Source organism: Lonchura striata, chromosome 3 (genome assembly GCF_050655825.1).
Source record: "Lonchura striata isolate lonStrDom1 chromosome 3, ASM5065582v1, whole genome shotgun sequence".
Lineage (NCBI taxonomy): Eukaryota > Metazoa > Chordata > Aves > Passeriformes > Estrildidae > Lonchura > Lonchura striata.
The window spans coordinates 54,699,728-54,721,528 of record NC_140705.1 but is presented as its reverse complement, the minus strand read 5'-3'; the positions used below and the strand labels follow the sequence as shown (position 1 = coordinate 54,721,528).

At 42.8% G+C, this 21,801-nt stretch overlaps 1 protein-coding gene and 1 long non-coding RNA gene across 2 annotated transcripts in view; one reads left to right on the top strand and one right to left on the bottom strand.

Moving 5' to 3' along the window:
* The window catches only part of LOC146767900 (uncharacterized), a 60,271-nt gene extending 43,688 nt beyond the window's left edge, over positions 1 to 16,583 (bottom strand). Inside the window, exon 1 of the long non-coding RNA XR_014953753.1 lies at positions 1,967 to 16,583. This is a non-coding gene — a long non-coding RNA (uncharacterized LOC146767900). The remainder of the gene's footprint in view (positions 1 to 1,966) is intronic.
* Positions 16,584 to 16,850: 267 nt separating this feature from the next.
* CCN2 (cellular communication network factor 2) lies at positions 16,851 to 19,881 on the top strand. Its single transcript, XM_021540560.3, has 5 exons — positions 16,851 to 17,109; positions 17,218 to 17,440; positions 17,565 to 17,816; positions 18,033 to 18,244; positions 18,569 to 19,881. The coding sequence occupies exons 1-5, from the start codon at positions 17,050 to 17,052 to the stop codon at positions 18,863 to 18,865; spliced, it is 1,044 nt and encodes a 347-aa protein (XP_021396235.3). The 5' UTR covers positions 16,851 to 17,049; the 3' UTR covers positions 18,866 to 19,881.
* Positions 19,882 to 21,801: the final 1,920 nt, after the last annotated feature.

Here is a 21,801-nt window from a genome sequence, read left to right as displayed (position 1 = left end):
GAGGGAAGCTAAGTCTGAGGAAGAACGTTCAAGGAGGAGAGGAAGATCAAGAAGCCAGAAATTTTTATAAAGCACCCTTGTGTGTTAGAATCTATGCCAATTTTAAAAATGAGGTATATGTCTTTTAGCGCAGTCTTAAGCCATGAATGCAAGGCAGTGTAGAGATTCAGAAGCCTTATTTAAATATCCTAGTTTGGCTCCAGAGAAGCAGAACAGCGTAGCACACAGTCCAGGCTAACTTACACAGCTCTGCTATGGCAGTTTAGACCAGTCAGTGCCTCGGGTGTATAAAGGTCTCTGTACAGCAGTGACCTCAGCATACATCACTCTCTTGGTTTACATCATCTGGAGAACATGTCTTCACCATGGTGCAATGTGTGTCTGTAACTTAAAAATTTCAGCTGTGGCTCCAGAGTACGTGCAAGGGATCCTGACGACAAACATTCTGTCTCTCCTGCCTGTCTGCAATCCAAAGACACAATGCCAGACACTTTTCCTCCTGCGGTGGACTGGTATGCAATTATTTTTGTGCACCTCAGCTTGTCTTGGTTACAAAAAAGAGAGGAAATATTTTAGTAGCTTTCATCTCCTAAACCAGAGTGTGGCAGATAGCTAGACTTCCAGTTTCACCACGTTTCTGCAGGCAAAGGAGAAATGGGTCATTGACAGGTTTATAAAGGTCATTGTGGTTTATAAAGGTATTCAGCGGTATCTAAAGCTGTAAAAAAGTTCTAAGTGTAACCTGAAAATGTTAGTACTTTAGGCTGTCATGCCTAGACATTTGCCATGAGCTACAGGAGTATAATCAGATACAGCAGAGGCAGCAGTATTAGAGAAATGGATTGTGACCTGCACATCCCCTCATGAGGCTTCTTGGAAGTGCCTTGGTTTTGTGCTGAGCAACAGCATGCCACAGCCAAGGAATCCCAGACACAGCAGGGGCAGCCAGTCCCAGTTGCATTGGCTACAGCTCCTTCAGGGCTTTTGGGCACAGTTACACATCAGGGCTTCACATTGAAAGGACTCTCTGTCCACTTTCCACTCACAATGTAAGCACCACCACAGCTCTGTTCTCAGTGAAAATAACACCAATGTATGTGCATCTGAACTAACTGTCAAGGTGTTGTAAATTCAAGAGACTTCAATTTCTGTTTCAGAAAACAAAGGAAGAGAAAAATCAGCAGACTACCTCTTTTACCCTCTGACTTTCTTATTGCCTATAATTAACAAAGATGATGCCTGATAAGGCATGGATGGAAGAAGAAAAATAAGGAAGGACTTGAGCAATACCAGTAAATTCATTCTGACCAAGTCAACAGCAGCTTGAAGGCTTTTTAGGTGCTTCACAACCCATGTGCAACAGTTCCTCCAGTCAACTTTCTGCTACAAATGTTTCTGCATCCCAAAATTAATACACACAAAAGCCAGTAGCAGCTGAATTGCTTCCTGACATAAGGTAGACTAGCCTCTACAGTTGAATATACACCATATAATGTTACGGAAGGGATTAAATATTGAATGGCAACTGCATGCAGAGGAGCCAGGGCCTGACTGCCCTGCAGGTCCTTTGCTGTAGCCTGCTATCGTGGTTCAGAGATTATGTGAGATGCTGCTACCATGTTTATGTTGGCTTCACTTTGATGCAAGGGACTACATTAAATATCACACACCCACACACACACACACAACCCAAAGACAAGCCTTCTTCCAGAGCTGTCAGCAGTATCTTTAAAAAGTCGTATATGTACCTTAAAAAAATAGAAAAAAAAAAGCCATGTTGAAGAACTTTTTGTTACCTTTCTTCAGAAACAGCTCTAGCACCCTCCAACACTCAGGCTAGCACAAAAGCTGGTCTGTTCATCTTGGTATTTCAAGCACATACACAGGCATGTACATACATACACATATCTATGCAAACCCAAAACTCTCTCCCCAGGAACATGGTCTTCCCTTTTCAGGTACATACCAGTAGGAATGCATACACTGAAGAAAGAGAGGAAGAAAAAACATGTTTTTCACACAGCTGTTTTTTTCTGCTTGCAGGAGTTCCTTTTCCAGCCACAGGCAAGGGGTGAATCTAGAGAAGCCAAAGGCAGTTGAAGCAGGATGTAAATGAGCCCACACCTTCCAGACAAACTCCAATCATAAGGGAAGAACATGGATGTAAATAAAACCACACCTTTGCTGGACTAGCCTTCTCTTCTTACCTTGAACAGTTTCCAAATAAGGCTACTCCTTTGGATGGGCTGCCTATTTCCATTTGTGATGAGAGGCATGTAGGCAAGACCAAGCCGTTTCACAAACTCTTAAGTAAAATTTTGAGAGGATTGTTAAGTTTTACCCTTCTCTGGCTCCAGGAAAACTAGTTCCTTCTCTGGAAAGCACTGAATTGCTCTGCGCGGGATCTGATGAGCCAGCACATATCACTCCTCAGTCTTTCTGTCAGGCACTGAGGACTGCTTTATGAAAAACTCCTTATAGAACATGGATACACATTTTAACATGCAACTTTTACCTTGCACTGACAAGCCTTTACACTGGCTTTAGATGGGTGTTTTCCTTTCACCTGGGCAGAATTAAAAAATACAACACTGGAAATATGAGATCCTTCTGCATTTTCTCAATTTTCTCTTATATCCTCCTTTCCACATGCATATCCAAAGCTGATTCTGGGATTTCCAACCCAGATCAAATGCAAAGGCTTGTCCCAAAAGGTAAACTGCAGCCATGCCTCAGTATAACTTTTTCCAGATGTCAGAGCTCACTATAATCATGATCAATTTCAGTTTGGGTCAACAAGCGATATAAGTATCAATAAAACCTTACTATCACTGAGAGTCTTTACCTACTTGGAAACACTTTAGATGTCTAGATTAGGAAGACTAAGAACTTGAAGGCATTCTGACAGAAAAAAAACCACAGCTCTCATCTATACTCCTCACGTGAAGAAAGACCTGTAGGAACAAAGAAAAGCAGACTCAGTTTCCTAGAACAAGATACATGAGACAGAGTGAAAGTGCATAAAATGACACGCACTTTATCCAAAAAGGTGGTTTTTAATAAAATTGGGATATGTTGTACTGCATTACCACAGAAATGGTATGTTCAGGGATGCTATCCAAGTTTGGGAAAACAAAACCATCCACATTTTTGATGTTTGCACCAAAGGAAAAAATGCTTCTTTGAGTATTTGATGGAAGGCAACTAGAGGAAATCAATATTATCATGGCTCCCACCAGTGATACAAGAGGCCAGGAGCTGTCAACATTTTCCCTATAAATCTATCTTTCAGGAGAGTCTAAATAGGCTTTAAATTACTACAGTTGGGACCAAAATCTAGATTGTGAGATCCCTGGAAACAAATCTGCATCAAGCAGCTTAAAAAATTCCAGTCTAGAGAGACTGTGAGAGCAGAGAAGGGATAGTTTTTAGTGGTTAAAGGTATCTGACTTGTTTGTGCTGCTAGTCAGTGATCAGAAACCGAACAGGATGTTTGGAATCAGTGCTGATGAACACACAGAAGTCTGCATGCAAAGTTAGCCATCTCCTCCAGCATTTTCTTCTTAAACATACAGCTGCCACACAACACAGGCTGTTTTGTGATATATCTGGAGCTCACATTTCCAGAGACATCCTGGACAAAACTCAGCAAGAACCACAGCAGTAAAAGAAAGATTCACAAACAATATTGATTTTTAGAAAGATCTTATTTCATGCCCAGGCTTAAAACTAAGCTATGCCTAAAACCAAATTATAATAATAGTTTAATGAACCAGTTATTAGGCTTAAAGGGTAGCACTCAAACCAAACCATAGATGCAGTTTTCCTTTTCTGAGCCAGTCCCCCAAAAGTTCCTACCTACCCCAGAGCTGTACACTTTAATGAGAGACAGAAAGAAAGTAAAATGAGAAATGGAGTCATAGGACTGGTCTGATTTGGCAGATTTTTCATTTAATGAACTGATTAAATGAGTTTCCATCCACTTCTCCTGCCTCATTGCACTGTTCAGTGGCCCTGGCCCTCTCACACACTTGTAGCACATTCCAGCTATTTGCTTCTACAACTTCCTTCCACACTGCAACTTACATAGCTGTAAAAATGAAGAAAAGTCAATGGTGAAGTTCATTAAAGTTTCACTTTACCAGGCTAATTAGGTGTTGCGCAGAACAGCAATGGGTCCTGGTGCAAAACCCACCATGTTCTACTCTTTCAGTAACTCAGCCAAATGTTTTTCTGCTCTACAGTTTATTGAACTTCCCCCTCACCATTTCACTTTCTTGCTATTTCTGCTCCAGTTTATGCCATGTACCTCTTCTTCCTCAGTCTTCCTTTCAACTGCAACACCCCTAAAGTAAACCACCTTTCTTGCACTCTGGGGAAATACCCATCACAGATTATTGGTTCTCCCCTGTTTTACCAGATTTTACAAGTTCTTTTGCACAACCCTGCTCTTAATCTGTGCAGCACAATTGACAAATTCTGGACCCAAGAATGGCTTCTTCACACAGAAGCTGTGTTTTACTGTGCATTCCTGAAACACTTCACACAACTGGTATCCTTTGCCCATTAGTCTACTATTAAAAGTGCCTTACCCCATCAAATATGTCTCAAACCTACCAGTTCAACAAATTATAAAAATTCCTTATATTTTAATTAGCTTATTAGCTAGATCTTTTAGGAAGATGGTCTCTTAAACTCCTAGGCTTACTGCAGAATTATTTTGTGAACCAAATCTATATAACAGTATCTGAGAGAAACTTTGAAACAAAATATTACAAGAGAGAAACTTCAGTTGGTGAGAGACCAATAAACACACTGTAAATTCTGAGGGTTTTCACAAGAAACACTGAGTCGTGAATGACTATTCCAGAAATGGAAAAATAGAGAGTCTCTTGACATCTGAATAGGGTGAGCAGGCAGTGGTCCAACAAACAAACCAGAAGTAGAAAGAGGAAAAAATGTCTTTTTGGATCCAAATAGTTTCAAAAATGAAAACAAGGATTAAAAAACAAGAATTAAAACATGGGAAGCTGAAGTCTATTCCCATATTTTATTGCACCACTTGAAAGAGAGCTAAATGCAGGCTCTGTCCTGGTGAGAAGCAACATCCTCCATTTTTCTGCCAATTTTAGATAAGACTCACTGTCAAAAACGGGGTTTAAAATAGAATGGGATTAAAATCAGTGGGCAGATAGAGAGGTCATGCTACTTCTTCGTTCTTTAAATGCAGGGGTGACTTTCCTAACATGTGTACTCTAGAGGTGGCAGAGCAGGTAGATAAGGACACTCCTCTCAGCTCTTCCCCATGCCACTCTGCAAAGCAGGAAGTCCACAAGGGCAGCTGCTGGTAGCACTGTCAAGAGCTGAATGATACTTTCCTTGGCTGAGAAAGGCAGAAAGAATAACCTGCACCAGCCCTCTGCCCTGTAGGCACTGGCAATGCAGTCCATACTTGAGCCTTCTGAAAACATCCCTGGCTCATCACCCTTCTGAGACATGCTTGAGGGCTTAGGGCAGAAACCAAACTACTAGTAGTTTGGAGAGCTGTTCAGTGTTAGAACACCTAGATTAAACTCAAGAAACACAAAACATTCCTAAAGCAGCTGTGAGGGGAGATAAGGTCCTTGTGTGCGAGTGTCATCAGAGAAAAGTTTGGTACCTCAGGTCTCCAAAGAAGATCTCACTGGACTCAACCCCTGCAGCTGCACCTCAGAAACTTCCCCTGCAACTCCAGCAGAGAAAAAGCATTACAAACAATTACCATTTCTTTTCAGGTAGCAAAGCTTCCACCCACACACCCCACTATTCTGCACACTAAGCACAGGACTCACACAAAGCACAGAAAATGCAGAATGACGGCTGAAGGTCTCCAAGGCCATCATTGGTAAGTGATCCCCACCTGCCAGACTCACTGGCCTGTACCCAACACTGACCTTCTGAACTACCTAACCCAAGGCTCCTTACCACAGACACTCTCAATGGGATTTGGTTTAGGAACAACTACAGTGACAGAAAATGGTAAAACTGCATTGCCAAATTTGCTTTTACATAACAGGCTTTCATGACTCTAAACAAATCATAGAATGTTTTTGAGTGCTTCCTGATGTGGGCCAGAAAACATTTTTTCTTTGCTTTGAAGAAGACTGGGTTTCCAAACATGACTTCAGCCCTACTTACAGTGATAGACATTAAAAAAATGACACTTAAAGTGAAAAATTTAGAAGTATTTTTGAGGACAATCAAGACCAGTAGGTCCTTGACACAAAGAGGATTTGAAATAAACTCCTCCAACATTTCTCCCTTTCAAAATCAAGCCAAATCATTGATAGGTTTCAGAACAAAAGAATTCCAAGGTTTTTTTCAGCTTCATTTTGCTGAAAATCAACACAAGCAATGCACAGGGTCTATTTCACCAGGATTCCTCAATTCCTCTGTCTAATGGAAAAAAACCTTCAATCAAAGGTCTCCAGTTATCCTAGAAATTTAGGAAAAATTACTAGAAATGTTCCTGGTGTCTTTGTCTCTCAGTTGAAAAAATGATAGGCTCTATAAAAAGCATAAGACAGATGAACAGATAGGCAAGCAGATGCTCACAACTTTGAAGACACACCAAAGAAATAGTCCTGAAATTCTGAAGGGGATTTTCATGATTTGTCTGTAGCTCTGACTGGTTCCCCAGTCAGAAAACAAATATATTATTGCTTTATATACTCTTAAAAAAAACCTAAGCCTGTCATAATTTTAAAGTGTGATGATCACAGTTTATTTTTAGATCTGACAAACCACAGAAACATCTCCCAAAATATTCTAAAGAAGCAGTGACCTTTCCAGCTTGGAAAGCAGAGTTGTTTTAAAAACATCCTCCAAGCTATAATACAGGCTAAACAAATTTGTAAGACCCCTCAAGGGCCTTCCCAAAAGACTTCCACATTTACATATAAAACACCCATCTGTTTTATAAACACCTCTCATCTAGGTTAGCAAAGGTAATCTTAACTATCAGTTGATATGCAGAAGCAGACCAAGGAGTCACCTCCTGAGGAGGACTGCATTGCTCTGAAGACAGAAAGGGCTGCTTGTGGGAACGTGGGCTGCAGTGGTGAGGGGCAACAGCAGCTTCATATCAGTGCTAGAGAAGATATAGTTCACTGAAAACACAAGCAAAATGAGGGAAGGTGGTGAAAAGCCACTGGGAGTCAGGGAAAATAATGGTCAGGAAAAGGAGAAAGCTTCCAAAATGAAGAGGGATTTGATGCACAAATGATGCAAAAGGCAGTGAATATTTTGCAAGGTGCAAAGGGCAGGCAAAGAAGAAAGTTTGACCCCTCATGCTCTGGGGATGCCATGTTGCAGCTGGTCAGGCAGTGTCACCACTGCCCCATGGTCAACCTGCTGAAGCTACCTACAACTGTGTACTGTGTGATGGCTAACAATTATCTCATCCCCTACACTTATTTACAAATTCAAAACTTCCTTCCAAGCAAGAGAAATCATTAGGTAAGAGGGTCATCCTGGGCCCATTTTCATCAGAAGTATCCCAGTATCAAATCTTCATAAAAATTCTGGGCACTCTACTGTCTTAATCTTGTGAGATTTTTTTCCTCTACAGCTTTCCTGTTATTCCCATCTTAGTTCTCCCCAGAACTCTAATGAATTTGTTCAGTTAGTTCAGGATTATCAAATATGTTTTAAGTCCTGCAATTATGTTCCTGCTTGGCTTTCTTGGTAAATATCTGTAGAAGAGAACTTCTTGTTACCTTGATGGGGTTTTTTTTGTTTTCATTTTTTTCATATGATTAAATAATGAGAATGTACTGTTCTGTGTTGGCCTGAAGCAAAAGTAGGAAAAATTAAGGAATTTTGAATAAAAACATAACCAAACATAAACATAACTGGTTGCCTTCAAGAAATAAAAATTAGACAACTCATCTATTCAACTAATTTGACTTGAAATACAGCATGTGTGTTTTTCTTGCTGCAATTATATAATAAAATGCCAAAAGTGCATAAGGAATCATCTCTGGACACAATGACAAACCAAGCCTCTGCAGGAACAAACTTGTGATCTCTAGCAGCAGAAACTCACATCTGTACCTTTTCAAGGAGAAGAATGATTCAATTACACTACAGTAACTATGCTGTCCATTCATCCTCAGCTATGATGAAGAGTCTAAACAGAAGGGCTGACACAACAAGTAAAAGTGCTGGACTCAAAAAGAATTGCTGCAATTTCCCTCAGACTCTCCTTTTCTTTCCTGAAAAGAGTAAAGTGATGAAAATGGAAAACCCATAGAAACTGAATTTGTAAACCATGTAATACTGGTTTTAATCTTGGTTTTGACTTTGTACATGTATTGATTCTTCAAATGTTAGAAAACATTCATAATAAAATATTTAATGTCCAGAATTAATATCTACCCTATCTAACAGGGTCTAGGTATTGTGACACTGTGACACTGACTCAGGTCAGTGTTCTCCAGTGTTTTATTATTGCAAGAGTCTGAGTGAGTGCAGTAAACTCTGGTACAAGCTTCACTATGCCTCTGACTTTAACTTCATCTATAATTTATATACAACTCGAATTAAGGAAAAAAATAAAAGTTCTTCTGAATGTATTTAATTTCATTGTTTTCTGTTTGTATTTTTATGTTTGGTTAGCTTCTTGAATTTGGAAAATCACCCTAATTAAAAACAAGACACTTGAGGTTTAGGCACAAGTTTGAAAAATGCATAGGTATTTTTTTAATCTTAGATGTTTACTGTTGAGCAAAACCAGCCTTGCGTTCCTTGAGAATTTCATTATACTTAACAAAGTTCCACTCAAACTTAGGCACATTACCTCCCAAAAGCATAAACAAATTCCTTATGTTATATTTGGAAATTGGACCAATAATTTTCTCTTTTTTGTGTCTGTTAAGAACAAGGTTGTGGAGCAAGCATTGAATTTATCAATTTTCTCAACATAAAGAATGTGGATTTTGCCCAGGCTCCTTTTGATGATAGTTCAAAAGTCCAGGAATCACAGATATACAAAATATATTAAAAAATGTTACCCAAAGAATGGTTTTCCTTCCCAATCAATTTGCATCATTAAACCCAAAGACTTACCTGATGCATTCTCCTCTGCATTCTAAAATAACACATTTAGCAAGTGTTATTGTTATTTCTCATGATAGGTTACAGAAGCTTAAATGTGTTTCTCCTTTAATTCTTCCTTTATTCTCACTTACTCTACCTCTGTGCCATGATCTTAGAGATCTGTGCAATCAGAACTTGAGGACATAGAAAAAGTGCCTGGTTCACTCCTTTCAGTTGTTTTCCTGATCATTAACAAGTTCCTAAAAATTATTTCATTCTTTCCCAAAAATTGTTGATTAGGTTGTCCAGTGATAAAACTCCCTAATGCAGACCCAAAAAGTGAGAAACTTCTGGTGTCTCCCCTGTGACCTCAATGCAGCTTGTTCCTGAGTGCAGCAGGACAAGAGAAAGCAGGGACTGACTACCAAAGGTGTGGAGAAGAGGAGCACCCAGACTTTGCTGCAGACACCTCTCTCTTCTTCTGGCAAATGAGTTTTCCCATGGTTGAACTGACCAGAGCATGGTTTCTTGGTGGTGAAATGCTGTGAAGGCAGCGGGAAGGAAGATGCCAAGCCCACCTCATCCTTGGCTGGCTCACCTACACCACTCTCCTCACACACTGATTTCTCCACTTCCTCCATTCCACCCTACTCCACCGCAACCCTTCCCACACAAACACATATGTGCACCTTTCTCTCCAGCCCTGTTTAGCCTTTCCCACTCAGGACCTTGGCTGCTTTTCTCTGGGGACATGCTCAAATACAGCACATGGGTGGGAAGCTAACAGGAGGGGTAAGTCCCTTTCCACCCTCTTGTTATACTGCACAACTTCAAAATCCGAGCCCACTCCTTCAACTCCCACTCTAACATCCCCTCCTCTGCCCACATGCCTCCTCTGCAAAACTGTACCAAACCCAATGGCAGAGCAGGATGGTGGCTGACAGCCACGCTGCTGCTTCAGACTGTGCCTTGCAAGAGAAGTTGTGATCACTTGCACGAGAGAGTAACCTCACAGCCAGGGCCAAGGCGTGAGGAACGCATCCTGCCTGCCTAGGACCACAGAGTCCAGTTACTCATCGTGAAGCAGACAGTGTGGATTTCACCGACACTGACAGTCCACAAAAACAACCCTTTTCTCTCAATTTAACAAAACTTTTCCTCACTGTGTCCTCTGCCTTGTCTCTGCCTAGCATTTTTTCTTCATTAGCCAATAGCCCTAACGTGGGAAAAGCCTTTTGTCAGACAGGCAGGGATTTTGCAAGTGCTTTACAACTCCCACATGTCATCTTCCCTCCTGAGTCAGGAAAACAATTCAGTCACATTCTCCTTACATCTGGACAGAAAAGCTGGTAGGAATGAATAAGAAAAACAGAGTGGTTTTGCAAAGCAGTAAACCATTCAGCTTGTTCCAGCTGTAGAAACCCTCCAGCTCCTTTCTCCAACCAACCTTTTCATTCCTAGAACACCCACTCCTCTTTTGCCCCTGCTTTTTTCCCCATGAGAGACTGGCCAGGGTACACACAAATACAGCACTTGCCTCAGTGACTTTTTGGGAAGCACTGTCCTTTCCAAACTTCTACTCCCCCCTGTGGCAGCTTGATGGCAAAAAAGAAATAGAAAGTGCATTTCCCAACTCCACCGTTACTCTTTGCAAGCCATTTATCAAGAAAAATAAAGATATGTGAAGGCCTAGGTGAGTTATCACTGAATTTAAGAAGGTAAAATGAGAAAACTGTTCCCAGGGAATTTGAAAATCAACCCTCTGTATCTTGTGAGTGAAAGAAGGAGAAAGACTAGTTCATACAAGTTTTTAAAACTCACCTGAAATTTTTATTACACAGTTTGTAACTCACACAGAAACACTGTTAGGACAGATTCAAGATTTTCAAATATCTTGCAGAGCTTAGGCAATACAAAAAGGTAGTTCATGAACTCTCTTTTCATCCCATGTCATAATTGAATCTCAAATAATCATACAGATCTACATGCTATTAAGGTTAGACTTTTCCACAAGATCCATCATGGATAACTTCCTCACAAGAAATGCACCACGAGTAACTTCTTAGGTTCAATCTTCACAAAAATCCCATTGTCCAAAATGGTCAAAACAAACACCATACAGTAAAAACCTAACCTTGATTTCTATTTAAAACCCTTTAATAGAAGGGTTATAAATGGAGTAATATGCTCAGAAACACATGCTGTTAGAGAAAGTCCTACTACTTTTACAACATCATGCTTATTACTTAAAAACCACCCATCAATAAGACATCTGTAGCAACATGTTGTAAACACTGGACCTGAGACCATTGATGTTTAAAAGAACTAGGTTTCCTCAATTAGTTCCTGCAGGAAATCAAAATATTTTAAACACATGCCCACTTCCCTAACAATTCACATTTTCTGGAGTATCTGCTTTTCTCGTCTCCATGTGAAAAATGGTCTGACAGAGAATTTCCCACCAACACCAGTGGGATTAGCAGTCTAAGATGTTTTTCAGACCTGGCCTGGTAGCTGCTAAATTTCACACACATCTGTGGGTTAATAAGGAAGCCACCTTGGCTGTTGTAGGTTACATCCCAGTTTCCCTGTCTGCGTCACTTGTACAGACGCATTTACACAGGTCGCATACCCCACATCACTTGCTGAAAAAAACAGACAGCCAAGCTGGCAGCTGAACCATGGGGAACATAGATAAAATTCTATTATTTTTTCCTGAAAAATCATAAAATCTCTAAAATTTGGTGCCAATGCATCAAGGACATTATGTTCCTTTGCAGGTCAGCTGATGCAGTGTGTTTATGAAGTCCTCCAGACGCATTACAGACCTATACAATAAGCCAACTCCTCCACTTCCTCTGGAAGTACTGTGTAAACAGAAAAGCCCACTACACCAAGGTCAATGAACTGAGGTTGTATCAAAAATGGGGAAGACATTTCTCTCTTTTCATTTCTCCCCAAAGAAACCACTCTGTCACCCACACATTTAAAATATTGACCCTATCCTATCAGACAACATTTATCCCACAGGATTCTCCCCAGGTCTCTACTCCACAGCAGCTACAATATAAATAAAGAGATGCCACAGTTTATGGCAAAGAAAATTGCATTTGTTAATGGAAGTCCTTAATTTGGTCAAATATTAATTAAATACTGGTGTCTCAGCTTGGTGGGAAAAAACTCACAAACCATCAAAACTTACACTAGCAGTTCCTGAAAAAGCAAGCTGAAAAACTGAAAACAACATTAAACACATTGTAGACTAAGCAGATCTGATTCTTTCCTGCCCACATAATCCATGACAGAGTGGGAGGAAGTGTTCATCCAGCTGTTTTCCACGTGGTTCCTCTGAGAATCTCAAAAGGATTTCTGGTGTATGTTCTGAGTCAATCCCTGGCCACATTTCCTCTCCAGCCAGCAACACTAACTTTTTATGAATTGTTAACCATTTATGGGACAATTGTCAAAGGAGTGGTTAGTGACTCACTGCAGCCCTACGCTAACTGACTTACTACAGCATGAGGTTGCAAACCTCAGTCAAATCTGAGAAATAAACAACTGAAAGCCTCTCCCTCCCCACTCACCTTTGCGGGCCATGGAAGAGGCTCTGCGCTTCCCCAGAAAAACCCAGGACACGGCCAGCCTCGTCACAGAAGTAGTCAATGCTGCTGCTCCTACAGTGCTTCTAAGACCGGATCTGTGGCAAATTTTTCAGAATAAAATAAGGTAAACTGAATCTGAGACTCAGTAGATAAAGGACATTTAGCTTCAAAGTACTCATAATCTCACTTTAGATCAAGTAGTTTTACATGTGCTTTGAATACCCATTTAAATTATTCTACCTCCAGTAATCTGGAGTAAACTTTGCTGGTTTAAGACCACACACATTCACAAAAAGTCCAGTTACTTTTTAAGAACAAAGCCAAGTGCTTAAAGCAACATTCTCAGGGACTCTAGAAGTAACAAAATACTTGCATGTTAACACATAAAGAATAACATTATGGAAAACAATAAAACTCAGGTCTGCTAATAGGAATTGCACCTGATGATTTTGCTTTAGCCCAATAGACTTGGACTTTTCAAATCCCAATATTTTGATGGCCAACAGTGCATTTAGTGAACTACCCAACTGATGCTAGCAGAGAATCTGAATCAGTATCTTGAGGAATTTGGACTAAGTCCACCATTTCAGCAGCAAACATGCCCATAGCCTGTGCCATCCACTGCCCCTCCCTGCCTTCTAATTCTGTTTCACTTTGGAGAAGAGCTAATGGCTCTGATTAGTAAGATTATCTGACATGGATTGTCATGAGTACAAGGTGAAAGGCTTTGTACCACTCTAACCAAGTAGTTAGTACAAATTGCACAACATGGATAAGTTGTTTGACAGATCCTGGGAAATGTGATTTTTTCTTTGCTTTTGCTGATTCATGAGATCATGCAACTCCCCATAAAAGGATGAGCAAAAGTTCAGCAAGTAGTCTACTTCAGAGCCCTTTCTATGCCTACAGATATGTAGACTAAGCTACCAGATGACTTCTAAGAAAGAGAAATACCAGGCAACCACATTCATAATGGAATAAATCTCTTTATTTTTATTCTGTGTCTATTTCTGAGCTAGCGGAGTAAGTCTTGGAATCTGCATATTAAGCAAAAGCCTACTAACGTAACTTTAACCAGACCTCTCAGAATTTTGAGATGCATTTATTACAATTTTAAAGAAATATCCTGGTGAGCAGGATATTTCCTGGGAAAGGAACTAGTTGGCACACAAAACCTGAGGCAAGCCAGAAATGTCTGAAGCCAGCTACAAGCCTATCGTGATGATAAACAGCTTAGGGTCCAGATGTCCATATATGGCAAGACTTCCTATAAGACTGACAGTACTGTATGTGCATTGCGTATGGTTGTTGGATCAGATTCACATTCCTCGGGTATGTTTCTCTGGGAGCTTTTGATTTCCGCTTTGAGGGCTGGCTCAGACCTCCAATTGCTCTTATAAAAAAATATCTGTGACTGAAAGTTGAAAATGTGCAAGATTCTTTCTTTAAGTACACAAACACTCCAAGTCTAGCCACTTTCCTGTAGTCTTGCCAGGTTTTCACTATGTCTGATACCTGATCAAGTGACTTTCTGGGGGGAAGCAGGAAAAAAAAAAAAGAAGGAAAAACACAAGAGAGGAATGTAGCAATCCACACCTGTACATTTTACAAGACTTCACCAACTGAAGCTGATGTAGACACACACATACCGTATATAGCTGTGTAAACAAGTCTACAAGGCTGGTGTAGTGAATTCCTAGTTTCAGCAGAAAAAATATACTATCTTAAAAGCATGTCCTGTATAAACACCTGCATGGAAGTCAAAATTAGTGCATTTTAACCATTTTATGCATCAATGCCAAGATGTACTTGTCCAACCTGTGGCATACTCAAGAGCCACCTGGATGTGGCATCTGGGGATACTGTTTAGGGGTGATTATGATGGGGTGACATTGCTGGCTGTACGAAATGATCTTGAAGGTCTGTTCCAACCTTGAGGATTTTGTAGTTGTCATCAGAAAGGATAAGCTGAAGACAGACTGGAGTCTGCAAGAACTGCCTTTGCTTTCAAATTCCCTTAGCCCCTGTGCGTACGTACACACGCACCAATGAGGTACCCATTGTTAGACACATCTAACAACACAGAAACCAAGATGACCAAAGGCACTCCTGTGGACTCTGATTCTTACCTACCCACATGTGCTGATACAACTTGTAATTTAGTGGGCTAATGCCTGATCCACAGTGGTGCAAGACCAGAATTAGTTCTGACTTCAAATAACTATTCAAGCCATTTTTCTCAGGCCAGCAAGTGTATGGGGCTTGCTGTACTCGGCCTGCAGTGGGAGGACTTAGGACAGATTTATCCTTTAATTTTGGATTTCCTGGCTTTCTGGTAAGTTGTTACTTTTAAACATACTTTTTCTGTCAGTGAGATTCTTAGGTTTTGTTTAATAAAATTGTATCTCCGAAAAAACCTCTTACATGGAAAGTTATAAAACATGTCTAGAGCCTCTCTCTCTCTCTCTCTCTCTCTCTCCCTCTGATGTTCTACCATATTTAGGCATTTAAAAAAGGCATTCTGTTTACCTGGTTACATTTGCATTTTGGTATGCATGTCATACATAGTTTGGTACACATACTATTTACCCAGCACTGAAGCCACTGGAGTCCTTCAAGTAAATACAGATTTTAGGAGACCTTATGGTTTTGGGAACATATATTATTTACCATAACTGCTCCTCCAGGATTCATTTTTTCTTTCAAAGACAATCTTATTTCTTTTAATAGAGGATTTCAAGTAGAAGAAATGACATCCAAATGACTTTACCAGACACAGTACAGTGCTGGCAGAATATAAGTAGCAGTTTTACAGCACAGGGGTCCTACTGGGGCATTACATGGAAGACCTTCTTTTCCCTTCATGTTTTATTTTCCTTCCCTGTTTTATTGCTGCATCATACAATGAAAGTATGCCTAGATATGAAGGGATGGAAAGAAGTGGGGAGCAAGGGAGAATGGGAGTTGGGGGAAAGCCTGCATATAAAAGATGAGATCTCTTGAGGTACTACCAGATTTTAGATTGTTTATTGCGATGCATTAAGCCGGTCTCTCTTACTAAGCATCAACATACTTCCACAGGTCAAAAGCCAAAACACTGGCATTCCTTGCATTAAAGCTGAGGTCAAACAACATGACATCACTGAGTATTCAAATCATACACAGGAGGCGGGGGAAGAGCCACCATTCCAGTTAAAAAAAAAAAAAAAAAAAAAAAACCAAAACAATAATCATAGCAGTTATCTGCAATGACTTAATACAAACCACAACACTTATGTCCTGGGTTCAGACAAATACAAATACAAACCACAGTGTTAAGGTTTTGGCTGAATGAGGTGGCATGCCATTCTCTTCTTGTTGTAATCCTGGGGCAGACTATAAGGAAGATTGGAAGCAGGGATGTGCAAGGAACGAGGAACGTGTTGCTCAGAAATGACAGCTGCACACAGGCAGTGGGGAAATAATAGCCACTTCTTCCATGCTTCAGACTCCACTCACTGTGCCAAGTATTTCAGAGTAAATAGGCACTCTCTCTATTCATAGAGAGCATCTATTAGGGAAGGAACACATTACAAATATTCAGTATGATTCAGTGGTACACAGAGTCAATTTATACCCGGTAGTGTAATTATACCTCTTGTCGGTGGTACCAAAGCGCCGGGACCGTTCGCCGCCGGACACCGGGTACCCCGCGCCACCCCCGATCCACCCGCCCCGCGTCCCCTGTGCCCGGGGGAGGGACGAGGGACGAACGGGGAGCACAGGGCAAGGGAAATAGCGGATTCCCCCGAGCGCCCCTGGCAACCGCCCCGCCGCCCCTTCCCGCCGGACCCGCCGCCCGCCTCGGAATAACGCGCTGCCGGGGGCGGGGTGGGGAGCCGGGAGCGCCGGCAGAGACAGGGGACTCACATTTAAAACACATCGGGAGGAAAAATAAAAACCCGTGATGGGGGGGTGAGAGTGTGCGCTGGGGGGGCGCAGCCGGAGGAATGCGGGAGTCAGGGGTCAGGGCCGCTCCGGGGCGGCGGCGGCGGCGCGGGGCGGGGCGGGCGGCGCGGCGCGGCGCGCAGGAATGCGCGGAATGTCGCTGTTTGTCCGCGGCCCCATTCAGCCCATTGGCGAGGCCGCGCCGCCGCCGCCTATAAAGGGGCGGCCGTCCCAGCACTCGGCAGTCACACAGCCAATCTCCCGCCGCAGTCGGACGGAGCGGAGCGGAGGAGAGCGGAGCCTAGCAGCACCCGGCAGCAGCCACCCTCCGGCACAGCGCCCGCCGCAGCCCCGTCCGCGCCGCCGAGGAGATCCGCCCTGCGGGAAGCTCTCGGCTCACCCCGGCTCTCCTCGCCACCCACGAGCCGCTGACCGCTGCAGGATGGCTCCCATCACCTTCGCCCGGTTCGCCCTTGCCCTGCTGCTCGCTCTCCTCAGCCCGGTAAGCGCTGCCCCCGCGGCGCCGCCGCGCCTGCCCCGTCCGGGCGGTCCCGGCGGCGGCTCTGACACCCCCCCGCCCCTCTCTCTCTGTCCCCCTCGGCACTTGCAGGAGGCTCAGGGCCAGGAGTGCAGCGGGCAGTGCCAGTGCGGAGCGGGGCCGGGTCCCACCTGCCCCGCTGGCGTTTCCCTGGTGCTCGACGGCTGCGGCTGCTGCCGCGTGTGTGCCAAGCAGCTGGGCGAGCTCTGCACCGAGCGGGACCCCTGCGACCACCACAAGGGGCTCTTCTGCGACTTCGGCTCCCCCGCCAACCGCAGAATCGGCGTCTGCACCGGTGAGTGGGGGCCCCGCCTGCCGCGGGGACGGGAACAGGGTCCCGCCGGGCAGGGAGCGAGCAAATTGGGAACCTCCGGGGCTCCCGCCCGCCCGACTCACGCTCTGCCTCCTGCCCCTCGCAGCTCGGGACGGCGCCCCGTGCGTGTTCAGCGGCATGGTGTACCGGAGCGGAGAGTCCTTCCAGAGCAGCTGCAAGTACCAGTGCACCTGCCTGGACGGCGCGGTGGGCTGCGTGCCCCTCTGCAGCATGGACGTCCGACTGCCCAGCCCCGACTGCCCCTACCCGCGCCGGGTGAAGCTCCCTGGAAAGTGCTGCGAGGAGTGGGTCTGCGATGAGGCCAAAGAGCAGACTGCCGTGGGACCTGCACTTGCCGGTGAGTGGGGGGCTCTCTGCAGATGGCAGCCAGGGGAGGGGGCACCCTGCATGGTGGAGGCTGAAGGCAGTGGACTAGGTGAACACAGGGCAGAGGCTGGAGGGCTGCAGTTAGTGGAATCACCCCATGGATTTAGTGTAGCTGCCTGAATTTCTCAGGAAAAGGAAGGAACGTTTAGAGGGCAGTGGTCTCATTTTGGTTTTCTGTCTCCTGCAGCTTACAGACTGGAAGACACTTACGGTCCAGACCCAACAATGATGCGTGCCAACTGCCTGGTGCAGACCACAGAATGGAGTGCTTGCTCCAAGACCTGTGGCATGGGTATCTCTACCAGGGTCACCAATGATAATGCCTTCTGCAGACTGGAGAAACAAAGTAGGCTTTGCATGGTCAGACCTTGTGAAGCAGACCTGGAGGAGAACATCAAGGTAAATACGATTATCTTTATGTATGCTGCACTAGGTTGCATACATCCACTAGCAAAAGGACAGTGGTCAAAAGTGCAGTGCTGACAGGAAGTCAGTTTCAAGTGGTTTACTTTGAAATTTGAGTTGTACCCTAGTGGTGATCACTATTTACAATTAAATGTCCTTAATTTTCTCTCATGCTGTGTTACAGCACTCTGTAAGACAATCTTGCCTAATGATAATACAGTAAGGATTAGCATGGCTGCTCACCACTAACTCTCAAGCTTAGTGTGCTTTGTGAAAGCCTACCTTCTAAACATCTTGTATTCACTTCTATCCTGACAGAAAGGCAAAAAGTGCATTCGCACCCCCAAAATCTCCAAGCCTGTCAAGTTTGAGCTGTCTGGCTGCACCAGCGTGAAGACCTACAGAGCTAAGTTCTGTGGTGTTTGCACTGACGGGCGCTGCTGCACACCCCACAGAACAGCTACCCTCCCCGTGGAGTTCAAGTGCCCTGATGGGGAGATCATGAAAAGGAAAATGATGTTCATCAAGACCTGCGCGTGCCACTACAACTGCCCTGGAGACAATGACATCTTTGAGTCTCTGTACTACAGAAAGATGTATGGAGACATGGCATAAAGCCAGAAGGAGACGCTAAGTACATTCTCAACTTGAACTGATTTGCATCTCATTTTGTAAACATGATTCAATAGCACAAGGTATTTAAATCAGTTTTTTTTTTTTTAATTTCAACAAACTGCTCCATGTGACTTAAGACAATTTTTCTACTGACCCCAAATGGTGATTTGAAGAAGAACATAAAACGGACAGTGGGACCACAGCAAGACACAGCTTCAGAACATGTTGTTCCTGAAGTGGTATGACGGGGTTAAGGGAAACAGGCAGGAAAAGCACATTCAAGCAAATGTTCCCTTAATGTGGTACAGCATGCTTCATCTAGTAGTGCAATTGAGAAGAGACCATTAGCATGTTTGCTGCTGCTGGCTTAGAGACAGCAACAGCTGGAATGCAAACATCCAGCAAAGTGCTAAGCAAAAGGTGTTCTGTTAGTCAGGACAGTAATGTTTCAGCTCTGACACTGATTCACGTGGCTTGGCCAACAAGAATCAGAATCATGTCAATTAGACTGGACAGCTTGTGGCAGTTAATTTACCTGTTACAAGCGACTTTTTATGAATATTGTAAATACTGTGTGTATATATATTTGTACAGTTATCTAAATTAATTTAAAGTTTTGTGCTTTTGTTTAATGCTTTGAAATTTCAATGATAGCCTTCTTTTTTGGAACAAGATAGGTAAGATTTAAAGCTTGTTTGACAATGCATTCAAAGCATGAAATAGATACTCTAGTGGAAATTGTTCAGATAGGGCCAAATGGTGAGTTGAGGTCCAGATGAAGTTAAGGTGCCTGTAATGTTACAAAACATTCATCTGGCAAAATACGTTTACTTATAAGACAAGTGGCTTTAAGATAAATGGCTGTTCTGTTGCTCATCAGTCTTTCCACTTGAGCATTTGTTTCTTTCTTTGACTATGGCTCTTTTTGGACAGTTTATTTGTTGAAAAGTGTGACCAAAAGTTACATGTTTGCACCTTTTTAGTTGAAAATAAAGTATTTATATTTTTTATATAAATGGCTTGGTATTTCATTTACCTTGAGTCTCCACTATTCCTTTTCATGCTTCTAAAGGGGTTGCTTTTGCACTAGATGAAAATCAAGCACTTACACTTAGGAATAAGCTAAAGATTTACTTATTCTGTTGCTAGTGAACCAACTGTAGTTTGTTACTCTTCTGAATTTAGAATGGAGGAAAGGGCCAGGCTTGCTTTGCCAAGCCCAATATGGCATTAGAAAGTGCAGCAGGTCTCCTCATGCATCACATGTAGTTTGAAGGGAGCCAGCTGGGCACCAGGGTATCCAACTGCTGCTGTAATACCAGCAACCACACAACATGCTTAATTTCATTGAGGTGTTCCCCTGATTAAGATTTGTTTTCAACTAAGGCAAGGAAAATATTTTTAATTACTAAAAGCATTGAAGTGGTTCTTGACTGTAGACTCAAATCCAGAAGTCCAAAATTTGGTACAATTCTCAGGGAACAGTTAATGAGTTGTGTCATAAAAATCACAGAATACAATAGGTTGGAAAGGGCCTCTAAAAAACTTCTGATTTAACCTTCATGCAGTGTAGGGCTAATTTAAATGTAGCTTTACTTGAATTAACACCTAAATGTGTTATGGTAGAGCACTGAACTCTGGTGGCAATTATGTAGATTATCTTTCTGCTTGCTGACAAGGCCAAACCATTTTACGTGACAGTTCTGTGTAAAGTGTCCATGGGATCAAACTCTTGCAGGGCCACGGATGAGAAGTATTGTAAGAGCTACGCATTTTGATAATGGTCCAAACATTCTTCTTAGATAAGCAAAAACTATTGTAGGGAGAGTTGTGAGTCACTGCCCTCATCCCCCTGAAGCTAAAAGAAAAGCTTCAGTCTTGTGCTGGGACCTACATTAATAACAGACTTTTTTTGTCCCTTTATTAAGACAAGGAGATTCTATGAATTCAAAATTAACCTTTGCACTAGAAGCATTAGTTCTTGTTTTCAGAAAAAAACATGTTCTCCAACAAGAATCCTTTTCAGGCAAACAAGTTCAATCTGGAATTTCCTGGTGCTGAAAGAGTGTTAGCTTACAAAAATGTCCATCCTTCCTGAGCACCTTCCAATCCCATTGATTTCAGCTAGCATTAGCCGCAAATCAGTGTAACACCAGCTTTGACTAATGATGAACAACAGACCTAAACTAATGGGAAGTCAATGGGAGTCTTGCCAATGTCTTCACCAGGCTTTGCGCAAGGCCATAGAAGCCTTTTCCCTTCCTCTGAAAAATAAAAGGAATTCTCCTGGCATGAGGAAGTGGCTTTCTATGTCCCATACAAAATACTTTTGGGTAGCCTCTGGCTCTTATGCTCCCTGAGACTCTGCAGCATTTTTTCTCTATGTTTTTTTTCAGATTATGAATATTGTGCAGCCATTCAGCTCACCCTGGAAACGCTTCACTCATACAACACCGAGGACTGGTTGCCTGACCGCTACTGTGGCTCCGCCCCCAAATAACAAGAAAACTCTAATTTCTAGTTCCAGAAAGGACAGGATGTACGTGGACTTCATTCATAACCAGTGCTATAGAAGCTCTCAGGACTAGTAGAACAGAAAGAAGCACAATGTACCTGGCAGGTTGGGTATTAATTTCTGTGAGAAATGGGGTGCTTATGGCACTGCTTAAGCATGTTGATGAACAACTCTGCTTTGCAGTCTTTTATCAGTTAGTATCAGATATTATAATGAATGACATTTCCTAATACCATCATTCCCATGAGCATCACGACCATAAGATTCACTTATGTCCGGCTCCCAGCTCTCTGCAGTGTGGGCTGTATCTCCAATACCTAAGCCACACAATGCTGTGGCCTCCCCTGGCACTGTTATCCAGCTGTGCCTGGCAAACAAAGCTGAAGGGTCAGGGAGAAACTGCAGGGCTCTGGTTGAGGAA